General features: G+C 45.9%; 1 protein-coding gene across 1 annotated transcript in view; it reads right to left on the bottom strand.

The window, feature by feature from the left end:
• LOC116982666 (putative pre-mRNA-splicing factor ATP-dependent RNA helicase DHX32) overlaps window positions 1–18,133 on the bottom strand; it is a 127,148-nt gene that overhangs the window by 45,911 nt on the left and 63,104 nt on the right. The window contains exons 4-5 of the mRNA XM_033036001.1: window positions 16,654–17,038; window positions 4,902–5,144 (exon numbers count right to left, since the gene is read on the bottom strand). Coding sequence (XP_032891892.1) covers window positions 4,902–5,144; window positions 16,654–17,038 — 628 coding nt within the window. The remainder of the gene's footprint in view (window positions 1–4,901; window positions 5,145–16,653; window positions 17,039–18,133) is intronic.

The raw sequence follows: 18,133 nt of genomic DNA, 5'->3' as shown, positions 1-18,133 counted from the left end.
CAGTCATGAGAATAGAGTGAGTACAGCAGGGGGCTGAGCACGCAGCCTTGAGGTGCTCCCGTGCTGACTGTTATCGAGGCCGACACATTTCCACCAATACGAACAGACTGTGGTCTGTGAATGAGGAAGTCGAGGATCCAATTGCAGAGGGATGCGCAGAGACCCAGTTGTGCGAGTTTGGTAACCAGCTTGGAGGGGATGATTATGTTAAATGCTGAGCTGTAATCGATGAATAACAGCCTGACATATGAGTTTTGTTGTCCAAGTTGTCCAGAACGGAGTGGAGGGCCAGCGAGATCGCATCCACCGTTGATCTGTTGTGGCGGTAAGCGAACTGCAGTGGGTCCAGGTTTTTGTCGAGATAGGAGTTGATTTGCTCAATGATCAACCTTTCAAAGCACTTCATCACCACTGGCGTTAGTGCCACTGGTCGATAGTCATTGAGGCACGTCACCTTGCTCTTCTTGGGCACTGGTATAATTGATGCCCTTTTAAAGCAGGTGGGGACCTCAGACCTCAGAAGTGAGAGGTTGAAAATGTCCGTAAAAACTCCCGCCAGTTGGTCCGCACAGGTTTTTAGAACACGGCCGGGTATACCATCAGGTCCAGGTGCTTTTCGGGGGTTCACCCCTCTGAAGGATTTCCTGACGTCAGCCTCTGTGACATCAGCCTCTGTGACTGTTATAAATGGCCTACGCCTTATTCTAAAACTGTGGCCCCTGGTTCTGGCCTCCCCCAACATCGGGAACATGTTTCCTGCCTCTAGCGTGTCCAAACCCTTAATCATTTTATATGTTTCTATAATACCCTCTCATCCTAGATTCCAATTAATACAAGCCTAGCCGCCCAATTCTTTCATCACATGACAGTCCCGCCATCCCGAGAATTAACCTTGTGAACCTACGCTGCACTCCCTCAATAGCAAGAATGTCCTTCATCAAATTAGAACGTACAAACTTTGTAGACAGCAGCCGTAGTCAGAATCGAACCAGGGTCTCTGGCATTGTAAGGCAGCAACTCTACCCCTGTGTCACCGTGCTGCTGTTTCAGATGCAGAATAAAATTTGCTCTTACAGAATTCATCTGGGATGAGTAAATAAATAATAATTATTTTGTTTTCCATTTGTACTTTTTGACGCATGCATAGATGATACTGCATTACCTTACATCTTTTATCTTTTTATCTCTGGCCTATGTCTAACCATCTGCCTATCCAAGAGACCCCCCTCTACGTATCACTCGCCAGGCTTTGTCCTGACTCTCCTGTCTTCCAGCTTTCTACACCTCCTCCCCACCAACCTAATCAGTCTGAAGAAGGGTACCAAGCTAAAACACCACCTATCCATATTCTCCAGAGATGTTGCCTGGCCCACAGAGTTATTCTAGCGCTTTGTGCCTTTTTTCTCGTGGCACTAATTTACCTGCCTAGTTCAAGAGAAGGACTGCAAGGACACTTTGGTCAAGAGATGGAAAAGGAGAAATAGCTGAAACCTTTGTCACCAAATCGGGTGCAAGAAAACTGCAAAGGGCGTAGCTCTGGTGAACAGTTCCCGAAGAATGTCCATAGGTCAGAGAGTAACTTGCAAAGGAGGGTGAACATCCTGAAAATGCATGCTCTTAAGTTCTAAGAGAATTAGGCCATGCGGCCCATCGTCTACTACGTAATTCAATCATGGACGATCTATCTTTCCCTATCAATGCAATCTCCTCCCTTCTCCCCATAAGGCTCAGGCCACTTAAATCAGCTGCCCTGGACATTTTATGACTGTTTTTTTTTTTTTACTTGTATTTTAATGTTGCTTTTTTTACCTGCACTTTTTAAAAACTATTCCTACTGTTTTTATCAGGAACTGGATTGTTTTTTATTTATGCGTGAAATGTTTAAGTTTTTATGTGCGATGCTCCGGTATTCCCTGGGAAACGTCTTCTCATTTTGCACTGTACAATTGTTGCTTTGCATGATGACAATAAAAGGATGATGATGATAATCCCCGACACCCGTACTAATCAAGAATCTGTCAATCTCTGCCTTAAAAATATCCATTGACGGCCTCCACAGCGATCTGTGGCAATAAATCCCACAGATTCACCACCCTCTAACTGAAGAAATTCCTCCTCATCTTTCCAAAGATACGTCCTTTTATTCTGAGGCTATGGCCTCTGGTCCTAGACTCTGCCACCAGTGGAAACTCCACCATGACTCAAAGTTAATGATTTGAGCACAGATGACATCGTGCCTGAGGAGCATATTTGGTATAGCGTAAGAGAGCGCTGGTTAAGAGGGAGTTAGATGTGGCCCTTGTGGCTAAGGGGATCAGAGGGTATGGAGAGAAGGCAGGTACGGGATACTGAGTTGGATGATCAGCCATGATCATATTGAATGGCGGTGCAGGCTCGAAGGGCCGAATGGCCTACTCCTGCACCTAATTTCTATGTTTCTATGTTCAAGTAAGATCCTCTTCCACAATGTCATTTGATGAAGTCTTCAAGTTCAAGTGCACATTTATTGTCACATGCACCAAATAAGGTACAGTGATATTAGGTACAGTCTTGGCTATGGAAAGAAGAATTCAGGAGGCTTGAAAAGAGAACATTAATTAATTAAAAAATGCCACTTGGGCAGACTGGCCTCGTTTGTGCTTTTACAATTCTAACTTTAATCATGCTTTAATTGGTCATGAACAATTTACTTTCCTTGATATGTAAGCTCAATACCTCCTCTCAGCTTCCAGCCCAGTAAGTAGGGTTGCAACCATGAGTGAAGTTGGAATAAGATTCTTTAGGAGGGTAGATGGACATATGTAATGTTCACTAGATTGGAAGAGAAGGGTTGGAGCTATGGTCTAACAATGGCAGAAGGTGGTGAATCTTCAGACAAGACTTCTACACCTGAAGAGTGGCAGAAGATTTGAACTCTCTTTTTCAAATAGCTCAAAGTTCATTGTTCATTGTTGATTTTAAACATTACTGCTTGATTTTTTCAGTCTTAGTTTTATTACATTAAAAACAGATATAAGGAATCAAGTCACAGAATAATCACAATCTCAATGAGTTATCAGACAGGCTCAAGGAAGACTTTTGTTGAAGAGACTACACCGCAGATACTGGATTAGTCCTGAGGCAGGGTTTTGACCGATAACATTGACACATTCCTTCCACCGCTATTGCAGATGCTGCTCAATTGGTTGAGTTCTTCCAAGATTTGTTGTTGTTCTTATGCTCCCAATGCCAGATTTGAGTTAGTGGAATCATTCAGCTGCCAATCTCTCATGATGGCTTGTGCAGGATACCGCACTCCCGGCGAGCCGTGGCCGCATTCCAACGGCAGGCCTGGCTCACCGCAGATCCCGCCCGGAGAGGGAAGCCGCGGACAGGAGGATGGAGGGAGATGGTGGCGGTCGCTGGACTACAGGAAGGTCTTACCTTCCGCGCCCGCGAGGTCAGATGCGGGAGGCGTCCCCCGGGAATGAGGGCCGGGCGTGAAGAGAAAGTTTGCGGGACAACGGGAATTGAGGCGATGGTTTCAATGGGCCTCTGTGGCCAGCTATAGATGGGACTGTAAAATGGCGTTAAAATGGTGCATCTTGCATATGGACTCAGTGTACATGCTGTACTGACCGGAGGATTGTGTTTAAATATTATGGTGATAGTCTTGCTGATTTGTGTGCAAAAAAAAGTATTTCACTGTACACGTGATAATAAAGAAACCATCGAATCATTGAGAAGACGGTTCAGGCTAATAATGCAAGGAATTGGGATTAGGACTGGCACCTATTGCATTGTGCAGTGACATACAATTGGGCACTAACTTGCGTCTAACCTGACATATTGGATTCTGATAGACAAGGATTAATTTTACTTGACACACTTGGAGGAAATACGGTAGAAGTGGAAAAACTAATGTTGGACAGTGTGTAAACTGAGCAGCAAATTTAAATACGTCAGTCATTGGTTCATAAGTTTCTAAGTAATAGGAGCAGAATTAGGCCATTCCGCCCACCAAGTCTGCTCCACCATTCAATCAAGACTGATCAATCTGTCCCTCTCTACCCCATTCTCCTGCCTTCTCCCCATAACCCCTGATCATCATCATCATTGAAAATGTCAACGGCCACGGGTGCCTTACAATGAAATGCACGTCTGAAGTGTGGGTGGGCGCTGGCTCCCTAGGAGCCCTGTTTTTGGTCCTGCTGGGGGTCCACAGCCCCCTTATTCACCTGGCAAACCAGGTGGGGGAGACGGTTTAGTCGCTGACTATCCGACCATGGAGCGGGTAGCACGGGATTACATGGTACCCGTGGCGGGGGGAACTCTCCCCGACCTGACCCGATACCCTTACTAATCAAGAATCTGTCAATCTCTGCCTTAAAATTGACTTGACCTCCACAGCCATCTGTGGCAAAAAAATTCACAGATTAACCACCCTCTGATAAATTCATGTTCTAGGTCATTCGGCTCCGCATGCATGGTAAAAATGATTTTACAAAACCCAAGACACACAGAAAGCAGAACTACTTACAACAGCAAGAGACTGTTTTTTTTCTTAATTTAAAGGAAAATATGGAAGAGTATGGTCGGCACAGTGGTGCAGAGGTAAAGTTGCTGCCTCATAGACGCGGGTTAGATCCTGACTACGGGCGCTGTTTGTACGGAGTTTGTACGTTATCCCGGTGACCTGCGTGGGTTTTCTCCAAGATCTTCGATTTCCTCCCACACTCCAAAGACGTACTGGTTTGTAGGTTGATTGGCTTGGTATAAATGTAAATTGTCACTAGTGTGTGATTAGGATAGCGTTAATGTGCGGGGATTGCTGGTCGGTGCGGACTCGGTGGGCCGAAGGATCTGTGTCCACGCTGCATCTCTAAACTAAACTAAATGGAAGAATACAAGAGTACACTTACAGTTTTTTGTTCCATTCCAGAGTCTATCACATAAGAAACGTCAATAGAAAATGAAGAATCAGCTAAGGAGTCTGCAATGATAATTTTCCTACGATGATCTTTAAACTTCTGGTTGCAATTTTCATAAATCTTCTGAAAGTTACATCCGGTGCCCGAATGCAATGGAATCGGGATCAGCTCTCCCAACTGAGACCCAATAGCTCCCCCTTCTGTCCGTATGCTTCTACAGCAATCGGTTACCTCCTGCAAGACAAGAGGCAGCAACATTTACAAAAAATACAAATGTAAGCAACAATAAAATGCAGATGCCGGTTTGCACCAGATAGACACAAAATGCTAGAGTAACTCAGAAGGTCAGGCAGCATCTGCCAATACTCCAATGCCTCAATTGTTATGTGATAGGAGCAGAATTAGGTCATTTGGCCCATCAAGTCTACTACGCCATTCAATCATTCACTCTCCCACCTAACCTCATTCTCCTGCCTTCTCCCCATAACCCTCGACACCCGTACTAATCAAGAATCTGGAGGAAAGAACTGCAGATGCTGGTTTAAATCGAAGGTCGACAACAAAATGCTGGAGTAAGTCAGTGGGACAGGCAGCATCTCTAGAGAGAAGGAATGGGTGACGTTTCCCGAAACGTGATGGGTCGAGATTTCAACCCAAAATGTCACCCATTCCTTCTCTCCAGAGATGCTGTCTGTCTCACTGAGTTACTCCAGGATTTTGTTGTTTTAATTTTGTTTTAATCAAGAATCTATCTCTGCCTTAAAAATATCCATTAACCGCCTCCACAGCCTTCTGTGACAAAGAATCAGGCAGGGTGGAGCCATGGTGGGCTCACTGTTGGCTAGGAAAGGTGTGATCTCAAGAGGCACAGAATGTGGTGAACTGTGGAACTGGTAAAACTACTAGGGTGGAGGAAGGGGGCAAGGAGAGAAGAAAGGGAAGTATAGGTAGAAGTAACTTAAAATTAGAGAATTCAACATTCATACTGCTGGGGTTCAAACAGGCAAACTATGAGGTGCTGTTCCTCCAATTTGTGTGTGGCCTCACTCTGGCAATGGAGGTGGCTCAGGACAGAAAGGTCAGTGTGGGAATGGGAACAGGAATTAAAATGGTTGGCTACCGGGAGATCACATGGGTGCTTGTTCTTAACTATTATGAAACAATAGGGGCGATCTTATAGAAACATATAAAATTATAAAAGGACTGGACAGACTAGATGCAGGAAAAATGTTCCCAATGTTGGGCGAGTCCAGAACCAGGGGCCAGTCTTAGAATAAAGGGGAGGTCATTTAGGACTGAGGTGAGAAAAACTTTTTCACTCAGAGAGTTGTGAATTTGTGGAATTCCCTGCCACAGAGGGCAGTGGAGGCCAAATCACTAGATGGATTTAAGAGAGTTAGATAGAGCTCTAGGGGCTAGTGCAATCAAGGGATATGGGGAGAAGGCAGGCACGGGTTATTGATTGGGGACGATCAACTATGATCACAACGAATGGCGGTGCTGGCTCGAAGGACCGAATGTCCTCCTCCTGCACCTATTTTCTATTTCTATTTCTAATGGAGTAATTGTGGCATAAAATAAATAATTTTCAGAAAGCATTTAATATCAACTCGAATGTCAACTTTAATATCAAATGGAGAGGAGGAATTTCTTTAGCTAGCGGGTGCTGAAACTGTGGAATTCATTGCCTGGTTGCTGTGGAGACCAAGACTGGCTATTTTTATGTGGAGATTCATAGGGTCTTGACTAGGAAGGGCGTCAAAGGATATGGGGAGAAGGCAGGAGAATAGATTAACCATGATTGGATGGCAGTCTCAATGGGCTGAATGGCCTAATTTGCTCCGGGGTCTAATGGTCTAACTCGCTTCATAGGTACTGAGCAAAGTAGCACAAAACTCCAACTGCAGTGGTGCCAGAACACCAGATTTTCAAGGCTTTGCACAGGTACACAGGTCAGAAAGGTTCAGAGGTGAAGTAAAATGGAACTAGCTCAGTTGGGGCATCTTAGTCGGCATGGACGAGTTGGGCCGAAGGGTCCATTGCATGACGTATGACCAGGCAAGAAAAATAGTGAAAAAAAGAGAAAGAGAGATGGGGGTCCAGGAGGTATTGCACCCTGGTAGAGGGATGCAGCATGTTTTTGATAATTGTACCTTGATGTTTACCCTTAATTGATACTGCGATTTAAAAAAAAATTATACCTTAAAATAACACATTTTACTTGCTTCATCTATCTCCTAATTTGGTCTCCTAATCTGAGGAAAGACATTGTTGCCATAGAGGGAGTAGAGAAGGTTCACCAGACTGATTCCTGGGATGGCACGACTTTCATATGAAGAAAGACTGGATAGACTCGGCTTGTACTCGCTAGAATTTAGAAGATTGAGGGGAGATCTGATAGAAACTCACAACGTTCTTGAGGGGTTGGACAGGCTAGATGCAGGAAGATTGTTCCCGATGTTGGGGAAGCCCAGAACAAGGGGTCACAGTTTAAGGATAAGGGGGAAATCTTTTAGGACTGAGGTGAGAAAAAAAATTTCCACACAAAGAGTGGTGAATCTGTGGAATTCTCTGCCACAGAAGGTAGTTGAGGCCAGTTCATTGGCTATATTTAAGAGGGAGTTATATGTGGCACCTGTGGCTAATTAGAGAGGTATCCTTCACACAGGAAATTTTTGATAATTCTTTGATAATTATACCTTGAAATTACATAATTTCCTTCCTAATTTATACTGTAATATTTTTAAATTACACCTTACAATAACACATTTTACCTGATTGAACACTGTAGTGTATGACATAGACTCTTGAATGCAGTGTGAGCGTTGTGTACGTAACTCTGTGCTCCCCGCCCCAAGCCCGGTACGGTAGGCCAAGGGGACAGAAGGAAACCGATACTCGACATGTGGGGAGCTGAGCGCTAGACGTAGAGATGCGCATGCAAAGACGGTCGGCCCACACCCGCGTACACGCTTTCCATTAAAATCGACTCCGCGGATTTCCACGCATTCAATCATCAGCGCAGCGGCTCACTGTCTCGTGGGAAATTTGAAGATTCAATTTAATTGTCACATGCACCAATTCAGGTACAGTGAGATTTGAGTTCCCATACAGCCATACTAAGTAAACAGCAAAAATACACACAGCATATCAAATAAGGTTTCACATAAACATCCACCAGTGGAATCAACATTCCTCACTGTGATGGAAGGCAATAAAGTTCAGTCATCTTCCTCCTTTGTTCACCCGTGGTCAGGGCCTTTGACCGGGGCCATTGTCGACGGTCCACTGTTCAAGCCCTCTCGTCGGGATGATCGAGACTCCGGCGTCGGGACGGATCGGAACACCGCAGCATGGAGCTCCCAAATCGGCCGCTTCTCACCGGAGACCGCTGCTTCACAGCGTTAAAGTCCACAGGCCCCGCGGTCGAAGCTCCAACACTGGCGATCCTCGGCAAAAGATCTCAGGCTCCGCGCCACACTTACCATCGCGGTCTTCCTCTTCCTCAAAAGGCCGGTCTCCAGGAAAGACCACACCACTCCACATTGTAGGCCACAAGGGGTGGGGGGGCGGAGATGCGACACGGACAAAAATCGCATCTTCGTTGTGGTAAGTGAATGGAAAAAGTTTCCCCCGATCCCCCCCTCCCACCCCCCCACATAAAATGTACCAAGAGACATTAAAACAATCATTTAAGACATACTTAAAATAATAAAAACAGAGAAGGGACAAGACAGACTGCTGGCGAAGTGGCCATTACGAGCTTCAGCAGAGATTTAGACATATTTTCTTTCTTTTTAACTGAATTTCAAAATCCGTGGAAATCCGTGGAGAAATCATATGCCTGTATGACGGTATGAATCTAACCTATTAATATCCAAACATGGAGGTATGCATGGGTGGATGAAACGAGCTGCCGGAGGAGGTAGTTGAAGCAGGTACTATCTCAAAGTTTAAGAAACATTTAGACAGGTACATGGGACAGGTTTGGAGGGATATGCGCCAAACACAGGCAGGTAGGATTAGTGTAGATGGGCCACGTGGGCAGATGTGGGCATTTGGGCCGAAGGGCCCGTTTCCACGTTGTGAGACTCTATGATGCAGTTTTATGTCACTTTCTTTAAAAAAAAACATGTAGTACAGTCATGTAGTAACATTTAAGGGCAGCACGGTGGCGTAGTGGTAGAGTTGCTGCTTTACAGCGCTATAGACCCGGGTCTGATTCCCACTAGGGGCGTTGTCTGTACAGAGTTTACACTTTCTCCCCCGTGATCACGTGGGTTTTCTCTGAGATCTTCGGTTTCCTCCCACACTCCAAAGACGCGCAGGTTTGTAGGTTAATTAGCTTGGTATAAATGTAAATTGTCCTAGCGTGTGTAGGATAGTGTTAATGTACAATACAATACGGTTTTATTCGTCACATTGCACATAAAGTGCAACTGAAATGAAATTGTCAGCAGCGGTACAATGATAAAGAACACACAATACACGATAAAAATTTCACACAAACATCCACCATAGCATTCATCACTGTGGTGGAAGGCACAACATTTGGCCAGTCCTCCTCCATTTCCCCCCGTGGTCGGGACCTCAACCCTCCGCAGCCACCGCTGCGGGCGTCCTGATATTCAGACAAGGTAAAAGTCCAGGTAAGTCCTGAATCGGTGCCTCCCCACCGGAGACCGCGGCTTCAAGATGGTGTAGGCTGCAGAACGGCGGTCGAAAATTTAAAGTCCCCGCCGCGCCGCAGCCAGAAGCACCGCAGACCGCAGGGCCGGCAGTTGAAGCTCCCCTCCAGGGGTGATGGTAAGTCCACGCCGGGTCCGCAGTAGAAGTTGGCCGCGGGCCAGCAGTGGTGACTTCTTCCTCTCCCGGGTCCCCCACGAGGGATCCCGGGCTGTGGACGCCGCGCCAGCTGGAGCTCTGCAGACCGCGGCTTCAGGCTGCTGCGGGCCAGCGAAACGGAGCACTCCCCTCCAGCGAGGGCTCGCCCGCTCCACGCCGAGAGTCCACGCTGCGCCCGCCGCTGAAGCCCCGGGCGCGACTCCGGGAAAGGCAGCCGGATCCTTGCTGTTAGGCCACGGGGGAGGGGACCTGGAAAAAGTCGCCTCTCCATTGAGGAGGCGACCAAAACGGTTTCCCCCTTACCCCCCCACACCACCCCCCACACAAGACAATAAAAGAAACATTAAAAACATACTTTAAAACATTCAACAACAAAAAAAAGTTGAAAAAACTAACACGCTGCTGGCAGGGCGCTGGCTTGCAGCCCCCCCCCCCCCCCACATGTGCGGGGATCGCTGGTCAGTATGGACTCGGAGGGCCGAAGAGCCTGTTTCGTTAAACTAAACTGAAATACTTTGGAAAACCCAATGAATTTAAAGCACTGCAGAGCCTGTTTACGCTTCTGGCCCCTGGAGTTCTGCAGCCTGCAGATGCTGGAATCTTGAGCAAAAAAAAAGCAGTGGAGGAACTCAGCGACTAAGGCAGCACCAGTGGAGCAATGGCGTTTTAAGTTGAGACCCTTATTCCTACTGTGTGATGAGGGAGGTTTCAAGTTATGACAGATCGAGCTTGGCCTTTCACATACCGTTCCGATCCACAAACGCATTAATTTCTTTCAGTGTAGGAAGGAACTGCAGATGCTGGTTTATACCAAAGATAGACCTCCAGTTTAAATTCCATTTGGAATATTTTGGAGTACCAAGAAACCAAGACACAAAATGCTGGAGTAACTCAGCAGGTCAGGCAGCATATCTGGAGAAAAAGGATGGGTGACATTTCGGGTTGGAACCCTTCTACAGATTGCTGGGAGATAATGGCCTGGTGCTGAAACCTGTCTGAAGAAGGGTTCCGTCCCAGTGAGCTGTCCAGTCCATCACGCGGTCCTTGTCAATTCTTCCCTTCCCTCCCGTACCACCCCCTCCCCGGGCACTTTCCCTTGCAACCGCAAGAGATGCAACACTTGTTCCTTTACCTCCCCCCTCGACTCCATTCAAGGACCCAAGCAGTCGTTTCAGGTGCGACAGAGGTTCACCTGCATCTACCCCAGCCTCATCTATTGCATCCGCTGCTCTAGATGTCAGCTGATCTACATCGGTGAGACCAAGCGGAGGCTGGGCGATCATTTCGCCGAACACCTCCGCTCGGTCCACAATAACCAACCTGACCTCCCGGTGGCTCAGCACTGCAACTCCCCCTCCCATTCCCCATCCGACCTCTCTGTCCTGGGTCTCCTCCATGGCCAGAGCGAGCAACACTGGAAATTGGAGGAACATCACCTCATATTCTGCTTGGGGAGTCTGAACCACAGAGGACGCAGTCTCTACAACACTCAACCTCGCACTATCACATCTCGACCGGAAGAATACCTATGCCAGGATCCTCTTTATAGACTTCAGCTCCGCTTTTAACACAATCATCCCACAGCAGCTGATGGAGAAGCTGAAGCTGTTAAAGGTGGATACTGGCACTTGCAACTGGGTCCTTAACTTTTTGACACAACGGCAGCAGACAGTCAGGGTGGGCAGTCGGATATCAAGAACCATCGCTGTGAGCACTGGCTCACCCCAAGGCTGTGTCCTAAGCCCCCTGCTGTTTAGTCTGCTTACTCATGACTGTACTGCCAGACTCAGCAATAATTATATCAACAAGTTCGCTGATGACACAACAGTGGTGGGTCTCATCAGCGACAACAATGAGTCGGCGTACAGGATGGAGGTGGAGCTGCTTACGGAGTGGTGCAGATCTCACAATCTCACCCTCAACGTGGAAAAGACAAAGGAAATGGTGATCGATTTCAGGAGGGCTGGAAAACACCATCACACTCCGCTGCATATTGATGGAGCTGCTGTGGAGAGGGTCACCAGTGTGAAGTTCTTGGGACTCCACCTGGCGGATGACCTGACCTCTACGACCAACACCACAGCAGTGATCAAAAGAGCTCAGCAGCGGCTCCACCCTCTCCAGAGACTAAGGAAAGCAGGTCTCCCTACTGTCCATCTAAGGACCTTCTACAGGGGCACCATCGAGAGTATATTGACCTACAGCATCACTTCCTGGTTTGGGAGCTGCAAGGCTTATGAGCAAAATCAACTCAACAGGATAGTGAAGACAGCCAGCAGGATCATTGGTGCCCCACTCCCTTTCCTGTTGGAGATCTATCAGAAGTGGAGCATCAGCAGAGCCATCTCCATTATCAAGGACCCCTATCATCCATCACACCACATCTTCTCCATTCTGCCATCTGGGAAGAGGTACAGGAGCATCAGCTGCAGAACCAGCAGGATGCTACACAGCTTCTTCCCACAGGCAATAAGACTGGTTAACGGAATGTGTCCCCTCCCCATATATCATACACCAACACATCTAACCTCGCCTATACTTTGACAGCTAGGCACCTGTCAAAGCAAAGCCACTGTCGGTCGGAATGTTTGTTTTTATTTTATTGTAATTTTTAGGCCTACCTTTTGTTTTTAGATATGGTCATTTAAATTTTTTAAAGCTCTATGTATTTATCCTGTTTTTATTAACTACACTGAATGGAAACTGATCGAGAAACGTTTTTTTCGTTTCATCAGTGTATGCAAGTACTCAGTTAAAGTGATATTAAATAAATACTGAATACTGAATACATCCAGAACTTTCTGCAATTTCTTATCATCTTGGGCAGAGCTGTTGCCAAACAATGTTGAGGTGTATTCTGATAGGATGCTTTCTGTGGTCCATCTGCAGAGGTTGGTCAGAGTGGTTGGAGAATGCCAAACCTCCTTAGTCTGTCTGGTCTTCTGTAACAGTAGAGGTGTTAGGTCTTGGCCATAGCTTCGACGTGTTTTGTCCAAGACAAACTGGTGTGATATTTATGCCGAAGAAATTGAAGTTATCAACCATCTCCATTTTGGCACCAGACCAGGGCATATACACCACCTCACTTCCTGATGGCAATAACTAGCTCCTTCATCTTGCTGGCATTGAGGAAGAGGTGTTACCTAGCTCTCTACATCTCCTTCCTCCACTCCATCTCGTCATTGCTCGTGATCCGACCCACCACAGTGGTGTCAAATGCAAACTGACAAACGGAATATGAACAGAATTTGGCTGTACAGTCATGTATAGGAACTATCATCGAAGGGCTGAGAATTCATCATTGCATGGTACCGGTAATGACACATACACTGGCACGTGTGTGTGTGTATATATATATATACACGTGTGAGTGCACGAGTATATGTGTGCGATTATGTGAGTGTGCGAGTGTGTACATGTGTGTTTGGTGTGTGCGAGTGTGCATGAGCACGTGTGTGTGTGAGTGTGCATAAGTGAGAGAATAATAATCTAATGTGTTTACAACAGATAACATCAATGAATGGAATGAAGAAAAGCTATCTGTACTCAACACAACCAAATAGGGAAACCAAAACTGTGGAAATTGCTCCAGGTATGTAGGCAGCAAAGCACCACACCCATAGAAAGAATTCCCTAATTTTGTATTCCATCAACAAACAACAAGGTCTCAGGGACTTCTCTCAGGATGTAGATGTTAAGGCACCTAATAGTGTACCAGTAAGGTACACTATCGAGGCCATGCTCTCTTCATGCTGCCACCATCGGGCAGAAGGTCCAGGAGCCTAAAGTCCTATGTCACCATATTCAGGAGCAACTACATTCCTCTAACTGGGCATAAATTGCTGGAGTTACTCAACCAGACAGGTAGCATCTCTGGAGATGCTGCCTGTCCCGCTGAGTAACTTCAGCATTTTTAGTCTATTTTTGGTTTAAACCAGTTCCTTCCTATACCTTCCTCCAATAATCAGGTTCTTGAACCAACCTGCACAATCCCGTTCCTATCTGAGCTAACTGAACATTACATGTTTAAGAAGGAACTGCAGATGCCGGAAAATCAAAAGTGCTGGAGAAACTCAGCGCGTGAGGCAGCATCTACGGAGCAAAGGAATAGGTGACGTTTCGGGTTGAGACCCTATTTCAGACTGATGTGGGGGTGCAAGAAGAAAGGAAGCGGCGGAGACAGTGGGCTGGGAAGGGGAGGGGAAGGAGGAAGACACGCCAAGCAGGAATAGATTTGCAAGGTTTGAATTAGCACCACAGAGCGGTCAATCAGTAATTCATTATTAATCACACAAACAAACCTTCCATTGGCTCCATTTATACCTCACGCTGCCTCAGCAAGGCCAGCAACATAACAAAGGACGAGTCGAACCCCCGCCACTCCCTCTTCTCCCCTACAATTCTCCCCTCTCCGATCGAGCAAAAGGCACAGAAGTGTGAAAATGCACACCTCCAGATTCAGGGACAGTTTCTTCCCAGCTGTTATCTGGTAACTGAATCATCCTACCACAACCAGAGAGCAGTCCTGAACTAATTTCGATGTCATTTGAGATCCTCGGGCTATCTATGATCAGACTTTACTAGCTTTACTTGCACTAAAGGTTATTCCCTTATCATATATCTGTGCATTGTAAATGGGTCGATTGTAATCATGTGTTGTCTTTCCGTTGACTGGTTAGCATGCAACAAAAGCTTTTCATGGTACCTCGGTACATGAGACAATGAACTAAACTGAACTGAACTTTCCAGATGTGCATTGTGACTGCAGAACCCAGTTAAAAGGCCTGGAGGGCTGGGATCCGGCTTGGTATAAATATAAACTGTCTCTAGTGTGTGTAAGATAGTATTAATGTGCGGGGATCGCTGGTCGGTGCGGACTCGGTAGGCCGAAGGGCCTGTTTCCGCGCTGTATCTCAAAGCCAAAATAAACTGAGATTTTTTTTTGGAGACAAGTTTCAAGACAATTGAGGGGTTAAGTCAGTAAAGTGCTAGGTGTAAAGATTGTTCTTTATGGTGTTCGCTGTACAAAGCTGACATGACATTAGCAAAGGTTCAGCGGGTTAATGCCACACTACTATAATACACTTGGGTTCAATGTAGCAATCCACACACTGATATCATGTGCAAACATTGATAAGGCTCGTTCAAAGAGCAGTCTTAAAATACTATGTAGTATTTCCCCAAAAGTGGACACAGGTCCAAAACAACTCACGTTGTCGACAAACATTGTGTGCTACAGGGCCCGGTGCAGTGCTGTACTGTTCTACTATTCCCTGCCACAGAGGGCAGTGGAGGCCAAGTCACTGGATGGATTTAAGAGAGAGTTAGATAGAGCTCTAGGGGCTAGTGGAGTCAAGGGATATGGGGAGAAGGCAGGCACGGGTTATTGATAGGGGATGATTAGCCATGATTACAATGAATGGCGGTGCTGGCTCGAATGGCCTCCTCCTGCACCTATTTTCTATGTTTCTATGTTTTTAAGAAGGAACTGCAGATGCTGGATAATCGAAGGTACACAAAAATGCTGGAGAAACTCAGCGGGTGCAGCAGCATTTATGGAGCGAAGGAAATAGGCAACGTTTCAGATGGCCCGAACCGTTGCCTATTTCCTTCGCTCCATAAATGCTGCTGCACCTGCTGAGTTTCTCCAGCATTTTTGTGTACCTTCTATGTTTCCACACTCCGTGTCCTTTATACATTTAGAAAACTCTCATTGCCTTCCCATAAACTAATGCATTAAATGATGATTCCCGCCAATGGCTTTTCATTTTGACAGCACAACACCCAAATATCTTGCAATATTGGCGGCATAGTGTAGGTGTGAAAAGAGTCCTCTGGAAAACACGCCAAGCAGGAATAGATTTGCCAGGTTTGACTTAGCACCACAGAGCGGTCAATCAGTAATTCATTATTAATGGAGATTAGTTACAGTATTTACAGGGGCTCACCCTGAATGTGGCAGTATTTACAGGGGCTCACCCTGAATGTAACAGTATTTACAGGGTCTCACCCTGAATGTAACAGTATTTACAGGGTCTCACCCTGAATGTAACAGTATTTACAGGGTCTCACCCTGAATGTAACAGTATTTACAGGGGCTCACTCTGAATGTAACAGTATTTACAGGGGCTCACCCTGAATGTAACAGTATTTACAGGGGCTCACCCTGAATGTGGCAGTATTTACAGGGGCTCACCCTGAATGTAACAGAATTTACAGGGTCTCACCCTGAATGTAACAGTATTTACAGGGTCTCACCCTGAATGTAACAGTATTTACAGGGGCTCACCCTGAATGTAACAGTATTTACAGGGGCTCACCCTGAATGTAACAGTATTTACAGGGGCTCACCCTGAATGTGGCATTATTTACAGTGGCTCACCCTGAATGTGAGTACTTACAGGGGCTCACCCTGAATGTAACAGAATTTACAGGGGCTCACGATGATGTCACTATTTACAGAGGGTCACGGTTTTATTTACAGGGGGTTACCGAGAGCGTGCCAATATTCTCAGGAGCATTACATGGAGTGGGGCAGTATTTACTGGAAGTCACAGAGAGTGAGTGCCAATGTTTACAGTGGGTGACATTGAGTGTGTCTGTGTTTGCAGGGGTCACCTTCCGCCTGTTAGCATTAAATTTGTACATTCTCCCTGTGACCTGCGTGGGTTCTCTCCGGGGAATCCAGTTTCCTCCCACACTCCGAAGACTGACAGGTTTGTAGGTTAATTGGCTTCAGTTAAAGTGAAAATTGTTCCTTAGTGTGTGTATAGGACAGTATAAGTGTATGTGGATCACTAGTTGGTGCGGACTTGATGGGCTGGAGGGCTTGTTTCCGTGCTGCATCTCTAAACTAAACTATGTCCAAATCAATGCCTTTATAAGTAAGAATACCCACCTTTTCACTGGCCAAGAAGACTATAATGTTGCCCTCTTCTCCCTTTCTGTGGATATCCAGTACCGTTTGTGAAGCAGCTGAGACACAGTCCTTAAACTGTCCATCTCGATATATGACTTCCATGGGAAATGAACTTTCAGCAGCACCCTCCACTTTCACAAAAGGCACGTCAGGATAGTAACTCCCTAGTCTGTCCGCCAGGTACGGTGCTGTGATCACGACCAACTTCAGCTCCGGCCTCTGCTTTGGCAAGTCTTTCAATAAACCAAGGAGCACATCAGTTGCGACGGTTCGCTCGTGGGCTTCATCGATAATTATAACTCCGTAGTGACGTAGCAAGGGATCGGACATCATTTCACAGAGCAATATATCATCTGTGCAGTACCTGACGAAAAGATAAAGGCTTTGGTTTACAACAAATCTAATGCCGAGAACTTCTCACACCTCTTTATAACCAACAGACAAACATGGTATAAAATGCATTAAAGCTAGAAAGGGTTCACAAAAGATTTAAGGATTTTGCCAGCACGGGAGGGCCTGAGCAGTAGGGAGAGGTTGAGCAGGCTAGGACTTTATCCCTTGGAGCACGGGAGGATAAGGGGTGACCTGATAGAGGTATGTGAGATCATGAGGGGAATGGATAGGGTAAATGCACAGTGTCTTTAAACCAGAGTAGGGGGATCAAGAACCAGATATTTAATAGGAACCCGAGGGGCAACTTTTTTTTTTTTTTTTACACAAAGGATGGATGTTATATGGAACAAGCTGCCAGAAGAGTTGGTTGAGGCAGGTACTATCACAACACTTAAAAGACATTTGGAAAAGTACATGGATAGGATAAATTTAGGAGGACATGGGCTAAATGCAGACAGGTTGCAGATGGGGCATGTTGATTGGCATGGGCAGGTTGGGCAAAAGGGCCTGTTACCGTTCTATATGACTGTGAACTACCCGTAAGATCGGAGACTGCGGGATTAGTTTAATATATTGGTGTAGCAAATCAATTCCTGAAAATGATTTGTGTTGATATAGTTGAACACTACAGTAAAATCAACAGACAATGGAGAAATCAACATCACAAACTAAAAAAAATCAACTTGCGAACAATCCTACAGTAAACAGAACAGACTGATCAACTAGTTTTAAAAATTGGAATGGTACAATTTTAAAATAATAAAGGGTCGTGTTTATCACATGAGATAAGTTGGCAAAAGGTTTTGAGTTCAGAAATTTCAGATGACAGGTTCAGAAAGTGATATTGGTATTAGTTTATTGTTGCCAGGTGTACCGAGATTTAGTGAGAAACTTTGTTTTGAGTGATATCCAGGCAGATCATAACATATAAGAGTGCATCGGGTGGAGGAAGAGATAAAATAAAAGAGTGCTGGATATAGAACAGATAGACACGAAAAGCTGGAGTAACTCAACGGGTCAGACAGCATCTCTGGAGAAAAGGAATAGGTGACTTTTCGGGTTGAAA

Source organism: Amblyraja radiata, chromosome 1, assembly GCF_010909765.2.
Source record: "Amblyraja radiata isolate CabotCenter1 chromosome 1, sAmbRad1.1.pri, whole genome shotgun sequence".
Classification (NCBI taxonomy): Eukaryota; Metazoa; Chordata; class Chondrichthyes; order Rajiformes; family Rajidae; genus Amblyraja; species Amblyraja radiata.
The sequence above is the reverse complement of the archived record's forward strand: the minus strand, read 5'-3'. Positions and strand labels throughout refer to the sequence as shown.